General features: G+C 44.2%; 4 protein-coding genes across 4 annotated transcripts; 1 reads left to right on the forward strand and 3 right to left on the reverse strand.

Annotated features, from left to right (window-relative positions):
• Positions 1-39: 39 nt before the first annotated feature.
• Positions 40-348, forward strand: TERG_08037 (uncharacterized protein; the record flags this gene model as incomplete). Its single annotated transcript, XM_003231691.1, has 1 exon — positions 40-348. The coding sequence occupies one exon, from the start codon at positions 40-42 to the stop codon at positions 346-348; it is 309 nt and encodes a 102-aa protein (XP_003231739.1).
• A 592-nt stretch (positions 349-940) lies between these two features.
• TERG_08038 (uncharacterized protein) lies at positions 941-2,195 on the reverse strand (the record flags this gene model as incomplete). The annotated part of the gene is made up of 4 exons (XM_047748874.1): positions 941-1,053; positions 1,139-1,506; positions 1,562-1,595; positions 1,724-2,195. The coding sequence occupies 4 exons, from the start codon at positions 2,193-2,195 to the stop codon at positions 941-943; spliced, it is 987 nt and encodes a 328-aa protein (XP_047604865.1).
• A 2,018-nt stretch (positions 2,196-4,213) lies between these two features.
• TERG_08039 (uncharacterized protein) lies at positions 4,214-5,846 on the reverse strand (the record flags this gene model as incomplete). The annotated part of the gene is made up of 3 exons (XM_003231693.1): positions 4,214-4,426; positions 4,498-4,563; positions 4,656-5,846. The coding sequence occupies 3 exons, from the start codon at positions 5,844-5,846 to the stop codon at positions 4,214-4,216; spliced, it is 1,470 nt and encodes a 489-aa protein (XP_003231741.1).
• Positions 5,847-7,266: 1,420 nt separating this feature from the next.
• Positions 7,267-7,809, reverse strand: TERG_08040 (uncharacterized protein; the record flags this gene model as incomplete). Its single annotated transcript, XM_003231694.1, has 3 exons — positions 7,267-7,435; positions 7,524-7,690; positions 7,780-7,809. The coding sequence occupies 3 exons, from the start codon at positions 7,807-7,809 to the stop codon at positions 7,267-7,269; spliced, it is 366 nt and encodes a 121-aa protein (XP_003231742.1).
• Between the last annotated feature and the right edge of the window lie 1,514 nt (positions 7,810-9,323).

Consider the following 9,323-nt stretch of genomic DNA (forward strand, 5'->3'; position numbering starts at 1 on the left):
AGTAGCAAAGTTGAGCTGGAAAAGGAAACCGTCTCATCGATGCCGTCCGCAGCCCATGTTCACTTCCTCTCTGGCGCACTTGCGGCAGGCTTGGCAACAACTATCACCAACCCATTTGATGTTCTCAAGACCCGCGTGCAGCTGATGCCCTCCAAGTACCGCAACATGTGGCATGCTGCACGGCTGGTTTTACGTGGTGAGGGCGTCAGGGGCCTGTTTGGTGGGCTGAGCCTGCGTATTGGGCGGAAGGCCATTAGCTCTGCTTTAGCCTGGACGATCTACGAGGACCTGATATTGCGTGCTGAGACCTCCCGGTGGGCCCAGCAGGAGAAAAGCATGTTAACTTGATTCAGATCTCCTTCTCTCCTCTATTCAATCTGTATCATCATTATCATTATCATTTTCATTATTTTTATTATTCTTATTACTACTATCTGTTGTCTTTATCATTACTATCTGCTACTTCGTCTCCGGCTTCTTTTCTACTACGGTGTCATGGATCCCAGGTGTACGGTGTTCCGGTATTGATTTCAGGTGCGCAATGTACTCCATACATATATATATTGTTGGGTTAGCTAAAACAGGCGGCCTTGAAACGTTAATATCCCAGCTTATATCAAGAACTATTTTCAAATGTGAAAGTAGATAATTATCAACAGTATTACAAACCAATTAGGTTTCTAGACATTAGAATTAAAAGGGGAGGAGCCAGCAGGGTATAACTTGAGTCGTCCATTAAACGCCAACGCACACTGCGTAGCCAAGCCAAAGGCTTGCACAGCTCGTGCCAACCGCCGGGTTCCATTTATACAGGTTATTCAACGAAATACCGTTGGCCGCGGCGATGTCGTAGCAGGTATCGCCGCTAACTACAGTGTGCCACTTCTGACAGTTCGAGGCCACGCCTTGCTGCGTGGGTGCGGGCGGGGGAATCCCTGGACTAGTGGGAGTGACCGTCGGGCTTGTGGTCGAAGTGCCCGTGGGTACCTGCACAGGGGTGGTTCGGTACCCAGTTTGCTCGTGGATCCCCCAAGCATTCTCCAACAGTAACGGCTAATACCAAGAATGTTAGCCTGTTGGATCCAAGATGTGATGGAATAACTAGAGGGTTAGAATTAATAATTGGATGAAAATATACCTTTCAGGCCTCTCCGTTTCAACTCATCCAGGAGTTGCTGGATCAGGAGATCAACAGTAGTCTGATGTACGTCATGAGCCAGCGTAATGCTGCCACCTGCGTTTAGACCATCCCTAAAGAAACCAACGCTGACACTAACGCCGTCAGGAGTATCATGCTCATAATCCTTGGTGTCAATATCAGCTTCGATAACATGATACTTAAGGTCGGCCATAGTCTGCAAGACCAAGGGGCTATATGCAAAGTAGGGCACGCGCATATAAGTCGGGCGGTATCCATTAGTAATAGTAGCTAGAACGTCATCGAGCTTTGTCATTTCGGATATGATGCCGGCGCCATTAAGGGTGGATAGATCGGCGTGGTCGTAGCTATGACTTAGTTAGTAGTTTGTACAAACCGGCAATTAGACTAAAAATCACTCACGTATGGGAAGCAAATTGATGGCCGGTGTTAAAGGCTTCGGAGCATCACGGGAGCTATAGTCTGTAATAAGACCCAAAGTTCTGAGCATTAACAAAGAGTGTTGCCTTGGCCCCCATTTGCGTCAAAATATATCCAATAGCTTGTTGGTATAGTCATAGGGACCGTCGTCAAAAGTGATTGCAACAGTGCCCTTCACAGTGCAGCTCCGGATGACTTGACCAAAAGGTACAACAATAGTGGGAGTAGACGGGGCGGCAGCCGAGGTGGAGGTAGAGGCAGAGGTGGAAGAGGATGTGGTGGAGGTTAAGGCTGAGGAGGCAGGAGCAGTCGCAGTAGCATTCGCAGTCGATGAGATAGCAGGTTGGGCTGTTGAAGTTGCTGGCTGGGGAGTTGGAGTAACCGGCTTTGACGACGTAGTTGTAGGCTTTGTCGTAGTGGTTGCTAGTCCGGTCGTCGATGTCGCTGGTGTAGTTGTTGTAGTCGCAGCCCTAGTGGACGGCCTGGGAAAGGGGAACCACCAGTCCGGGATCCATGACTTTCCCACAAGCTGCGGTAATTCGGGATGCAATGGTCCGGCTGCAGTGCAACAGGCAAGCAGTGCCGCAACGAAGAACGTGTATAGCCGCATTAACATGATGAGGGATGTAAAAAAGAGAGAAATTTTTATATAAATATAAAATATAACAAAATAACACCCAGATGAAAGTAAAGGTAGCAGGAGTATGAAACGGACGTTAAAAAAAGAGTGTCTGGTATAATCATTTAAACGAGTGACATTTGACAGCGGGCTGATGATGGCCTGGAGCAGGGTCAATGAGCATAGTAGTCCGAGAGTGCCCTGCTTTCTTTATATATTAATATTCAGATCCTTGCCCTTGACAAGACCGGACTATCAAGAGAAAAGTTGAGAAACCAAGTTGTTCTCGTACTCGGCAAGAGGCGAGCGGGTCTTCCAATCAGTCAGTCAGCGAGATGCCAGGGGTAGAGGCAGTTGTTGGAAGTAGCTGGACTGCCCCAAAATATGGAGATAAAATTGTGCACGTTCCCACCCATTCTGACCCAGAAGATCTAGATGGGAAAGTTGGCTGGAAGGCTCTGTATCAAAATCCTTGCTTGCATGCAGGGGAGGGATCCAATGACGGATCTGGCAGACTTCCAAGGGTGTTGCATATGACTAGTCCCGGCATATACTGGCCAAACAGATACTGCATATGTGTCTCTTCCCTATGAGAATAGCCTTGTTTCTTCGTTTTCATAGAGAAACAGGCATTAAGTACCCGTCCAACTTTTTATGTATTTTTACGTTGGTCAGGTTACAGCGTGGAACATGTCTCAACGATGGTGTGCTCCAAATTGACTATCGTCTCATCCTTCGCTACACTGTGAAGAAAAATAGCTTTGGAGAGAAGATATCTTGACCAGTGTTTTCTGCGCGCATGGGAGAAAGTTCGCCGTCCAGGGGTATCCAAGGAAAACGACCAATGAAAACGCCGTCTTGAAGCCATTCTTCGCTTGACATGTGGGTGTGGTCCATGATCGATCGTCTAATCCGATTCCAGATGCCGAGGTGGCGACGGATCACATACCTTCCAGGCACAAATCTAGATACCATTAGCGCCTCCAGCACTCTCCACACTCTGACTATATCCCAAAAGCGTCAGCTGTAGCCGCAGTAAGTGGCCTCCGTTGGCGTCGCCGTATATCCGTTTGCGCGGTGTGAACTTATCTCTGTAGAATAAACCTCTGGTGAGAAATAAAACCTCGCTAAGACGTTTCATGATGGTCCCTTAACAGATAAATTGATGTCGCAAGTGAACTCCGGAGGCTTACAAGGTGGCGTGAAGCCAGCGCTGCAAGGTGAATCACCAAGTCCTCCCGAGCTGAACGGCAATTATCCCTTCGACAATGGAAGATATGCTCTGGGAGAAGCCGTGTGACTATCCGCGGAATCACCGGCTGCTAATATGAATTAAATATGTTGGGCCCAGCTTGTCGGATCAGAAACTTCTCGATTCGTGCACATCTTTTGTACCATGTTAAATCGCTTAGTCGCCGAAATGTACTAACTAATTCGGGCTAGCAGGGGTGGTGAATACGGGATTAATCGAAGATGGTGGTTTGACCGAGTCATCGTTCGTTCGTTTTGTCCATCGATTCCTCTTCGTGATGGTAAGCGGACGATGGAGTTAATTAAAGTGATTTATGTGGCTAAAATTAGACTTTAAGTTTGCTGGCCAGACTTGGCTAACTAATTTATTTACCATTGGTTTAAACAGCGTCAGTTTAACTATAAACACGATATCCTTATTTGTTTGATTTTGTTCGAGGAGTTTAAGCGAAGGTTGACTGGCCAGTCAAACACAGCTATATTAAACACAAGTAGCCAATGATAATTAAATACCGTTTGTGCTCGTTGCGAGAATCTTGGAATAGAGGTCAGTTCAATATACTCTATGTACTTTTCTCTTGATCTGTAAACATGAGATTATATTGTAAGAGTCATAATCATTCAAATGAAAGACAAATAAAAGAAAGTGTCCACATTAATCGGACAATAAACATATAGAAGATAGAAGGGAAGTGAGTAGAATATGAAATAGACGTAAACCCATACAAAGGAAATATAAAGAAACCAATATACCACCAATCCGTCTACCAAAATAGGCTCCTCCGGTCCTGTTTCTTCCTAACAAGGTATAAGCCATCTCTCTTCTTGTCATTGACCTTCATTTCAACGGTTACAGGGCCGTTGTGAGGAGAAGCAGTCAGAGTACGCTGGCCACGTAATTTGCGGGTATGGTCAAAGAGTCTGTCCTGCTCCTCTTGACTGAGAGAATGGTAGATAAGCATGTAATCTGCATCGTTCTATAATTCAGTCATACTAGTTAGCGAGAAACTCTTAGTTTCACACAGTAATCGGTAGAGACAACACTTACAGGATCAAATTCCCAAATCAGACTAAACGCATCAAGAGTTCGAGGTTCGAGATAGCGGCGATGAACCTAAAGGCAGAAGTCGTTAGTTGAACCAGAGTTTCAAATACGATATCTGCGAAGCTTAGGGTAACAGTGTAAGCCAGATAGCTAAAACATACCTTGACAAATGCCTCTTCGTCTTCTATTTGCCTGTGTTTTCCGTGGTGGACATGTTTTTCGACATGAACAAGCTCCATTTCCTTGAGTGACTTGCCTTGCATGATGGCAGTAATCTTATCCTCGGAGAAACCAGCACTGCCTAATAACTGGTTTACCTTGTCGTTGAACTCCTTCTTGGCCTTCTCTGCTTCTTCTTTTTGCTTCGCCAACCTCTCAGCCTCCTTCTTCTTGTACTCCTCAATGGCACTGGCTTTTAGTTTGGCCTCCTTCTGCAATCGCTCCATTTCGTCCTTCTCCTTCTGGGCAATTTCAGCCTGGACTTTCTCTCGAATTTTCCTCTCGCGCTCCTTTTCCTCACGCTCCTTTTCCAGGGCTTTCATTCGCTCAATGAGGAGAGCATCTTCCATTTTTCGCCTGGCAAGCTCATCACTTTCCATTTTCTTGAGCCTTTCAAATTGTATCTCTTTTTCAATATCTCGTCGGGTCAAGGGGTGGTCATCACGCTCAGGCCGTTTCTCTAACCGCCCCATCTCCTGCATCTCCATATATTCCTGCAATTTCCGCCATCGCCTTAGACTCCGAATTTCCTCTTCTTTGGCAATACGAATCTCTCGTTCCAGTTCGGTCTCTTGTCGAGGCTGTGGCTGAGGCTGTGGCTGAGGCTGAGCAGAAGCGTTTCCACTGCCCTTGCTCGCCTCAATCCGTTCACGTTCCTCGCGACGGATGCGGTCTTCACGACGCATACGATCCTCTTCCTTTCTCATCTCATCTAGTTCCCGTTCTCGCTGTCTGATTCTCTCTAGACGAATCTCAGCTTCGATTTCGGCTCTTCGAGATGGTTCTTCACGTTCTAGTCGGCGAATAGCCCTGCGCTCATGACGAATAATATCATCCTCTAGGTCACTCAGTGCATCAGCCAATACAGGCCGTCGCTGGGAAGCAGATCTTGCCCGACCGACTGGCACCTGTGGGGGAGCTAGCTTAGTGTTTTCTTGCAGTCCCTGGTCGTTCTTGATATCAATGTATATCTGAGCATCGCCCCCACGGTATGGATTGGCGACAGATGCAGAACGCGGCCGCCTTTTCTCTTCAACGACAACCTTTTCACGGGGTCGACGATGGATACGGTGATAGAACTCCTCTTCTGAATCGGTATCCGAGTCTGCGTGGCGGTAGTATTTCCGATACATGACTGCCTAATTTGCACGAGTTTAAAAAGGTATATATGGTAACGCTGGCGTTGTTAGCCAAATGGCCGTGCTGCACTGGGCTCCAAGGCAAATTCGTAGGCGTTATGTTGCCTGGATAAGAAGCGTTTCCCTTGGTTTCGTTTACGGATAGCGTACGCAACTCGAGGGAGGGAACAAGAAGTTCTAGTACTTCCAGTAACAGTGATGTTTGACCCAGATTATTTGAGGATAAGCTGACGATAAGTCAGGATCGAGGAGCTCTCGATATTCGATAGTTGGATGAGAAAAGGTGGTTGGGAAGCTTGTGGAAGAGTGTCGTGACGTTGAAATAAATACGTCCGGCTCGGAAAAGGTGGGCGCCAGAGCCGCAAGCGAGAATGAGGGGCTCCTCTGATAGGGCAGCAATCAAGGAGTCTGTTGGCGCCTGGGGACAGCGCAAGGCTCCAGCTTCAGGTTTCAGGACGGCGTCGTGCGTTCTCAAGGCTCAAAGCTCAGTGGTTTTCCTCGTCTTGTCGATGCTGCCGAGATATGTACGCAGGCGTTGGGACTCCCTGGCGAAGGGGAGTAGAATCAGGTTTTGTCATGCGACGGCATGCACCCTTGTCACGCCTATGGATGTTGTGTCTGCCCAGCAGGGCGGCTAGTAAAACACCGCGGCCCCGTCACGGGAGAAAGGGAAAGCCCAAGTATGGGGCATGTATGGGGCACGAAGCAGTGTCAGTCAGCCACCCAGCCACCCAGCCATCCGGACGTTGGGCATGCACGTCTGAAAGCCGACAGACAGGCAGTCGGCGGTCGTTTCTCGAACGTTGTTACTCACTCACTGGCTGGATCATGCCGGCCTGGCGTTTGCCTGTATACCCCTTTGCAGTGACTCTCTTATATACTCAAAACATGCATAGGATGCTTCATACTCCGTACCCACGAATAGACTCAAGTTTAAAACAACCGATCAATTACAGGATGGTTCCATGGTTCCCTAAAAAGGCTAACAGCATTTTAATCATTTAGACCGGACGGCTGCATCATGTCGACTATTATTTTCAATGGAGAGAGCGCTTTATAGTCGTATTCTGAATGGGACAAATAACCCTGCAAATTCTGTGGGTTGGCGTATCGTCTTGATACTGTGCAGTGTCTCCATAGCTCTAGCTAAAGTGCTGCTTCGTCTGCTCGTCTGCCTTTAATGTTGAATTCCCAGTTGAGGGAATACACCCAACTACCAGTATGAAGCTTTCTCGCGTAAACCAGCGTGTTGCCATATATTTGTCATGAACCATTCGTTCCGCATGAAATACCATGGTGGCTTTTCGCCCATCATTGCAGTAGTCAGGCCGCAGCAACTAAGGTAGAGAGGCCCACCCTCCACCGATGGCCGTGCCTGAATAACTGTCCAAGAATAGAGGCGCTTGAATCCATACTATGACCTTCCGCCACTCCGCAGCATCTGTTCTATATGTTCGCGACTGTTTTTATGCGTCGTCTCCAAGTAGTGTAGCCTCTTTTCGAGAGATGTAATCTCTGTTTTTAGTTCTTTCGTCTCCTTTGACAGTCTGGTGTTCACCTTATCTATCGGCGTGGCAACGAACCTGCGAGATGCAACACACAAAGGGGTTAGGCTACAGTTATTTTAAAGAAGTCATTTGTTCCATCCAGAAATCTTGTGGTTATACGCACATTTTGCCTACGCCTTCATATACGTTCGTGTCCTTTGGGACTTGGCCAATCTCCCCGGAAGTAAGCTCTAATAGGCGCATTTCCCGCTGCTTCGCAGTTATCTGAGTCCTGACGACGTTGATCTGTTGCTGAGCAGCAACAGCCTGTGATTCGATCTCCTGTACAAGCTGTTTCGTAGAAAACGGCCATAAATTTAGTGTTCTTTACTTCTCTTGGTGCAGAACGAGGGGTAAGCCATCTTTCCTTCCTTCCTTACCTTCTGGAGAGCTTCATTTGGAATGGACATCGTCGTTGCGTCAGCTGATGACAGCCTCGCTAAGAAGTTAGAGACCGTAACTTGACCGTAAGTGGGATGGAGACAGAATAAAACCGTTAAAGCTGCTCTCTTTTGCTCCAGATGTTGGTGCTTCAAAGTTCGTTTGCTGCAAGGAAGCTCATGCCTCTCACGTGATAGTTACCTAATGTGGCTAATTCCGGCCGAACTTGTTAGGCCCCTGCTATTTATACCTCTCTGCTCGTGATTTGTAAGCAGGCTATACCTAATTAGGCTTTATAATTGACTATTTGTACCTCTCTTACTAATATCATCTATAATTATTATTGTCGGAGCGTTAGCGAAGACTATTGTATTTCAAATAGTTCAAATAATCGGTTGAAATGTTCAAATCTGTGGGTCCTTGAAAAATAGCTGTAAAATAGCTGATTGGTTGGAATTCTCGCTTCTAATTGGTTACTAGAACAGTGCATATCTAGTGGCTTGGTAAGGATAACAAAGCCCTTATAAAAATTATTATTAATAAGGTTTTTCAGCTTCTTTTTCAGCTTCTTTTTTAGCTTCTTTTTTAGCTTCTTTTAGTACTTTAGTAAGGATGACTAAGCCTTTATTAAAAAAATGACTAAGCTATTATTAAAAGGATGATTAAGCTATTATTAAAAGGATGACTAAGTACTTATTAAAAGAATAACTAAGCAATTATTAAAAGAATAACTAAGTAATTATTAAAAGGATAACTAAATAATTATTAAAAGAATAACTAAGCTATTACTAAAAGAATAACTAAACCCTTATTAAAAAGATAACTAAGCTATTATTAAAAGGATAATTAAGCTATTATTAAAAGAATAACTAAGTACTTATTAAAAAGATAACTAAGTAATTATTAAAAGAATAAATAAGTAATTATTAAAAGGATAACAAAGTAATTATTAAAAGAATAACTAAGCTATTACTAAAAGAATAACTAAAGCCTTATTAAAAAGATAACTAAGCTATTATTAAAAGAATGATTAAGCTATTATTAAAAGGATGACTAAGCCTTTATTAAAAGGATAACTAAGTCCTTATTAAAAAGATAACTAAGCCCTTATTAAAAGGATAACTAAGCTATTACTAAAAGAATGATTAAGCTATTATTAAGAGGATTACTAAGCCTTTATTAAAAAGATAACTAAGTACTTATTAAAAGGATAACTAAGTCCTTATTAAAAAGATAACTAAGCTATTATTAAAAAAATAATTAAGCTATTATTAAAAAGATAACTAAGCACTTATTAAAAAAATAACTAAGTCTTTATTAAAAAGATAACTAAGCTCTTATTAAAAGGATGACTAAGCTATTACTAAAAGAATAACTAAGCTTCCATTAAAAAGATAACTAAGCCCTTATTAAAAAGATAACTAAGTACTTATTAAAGGAATAACTAAGCCCTTACTAAAAGGATACCTAAGCCTTTATAAAAAAAAAGCTCTACAAATAAGATTAAAAAAATCAGAAAATTTAATTAAAAAAAGAATATAAA

The sequence above is a fragment of the Trichophyton rubrum genome (genome assembly GCF_000151425.1).
Source record: "Trichophyton rubrum CBS 118892 genomic scaffold supercont2.11, whole genome shotgun sequence".
Lineage (NCBI taxonomy): Eukaryota > Fungi > Ascomycota > Eurotiomycetes > Onygenales > Arthrodermataceae > Trichophyton > Trichophyton rubrum.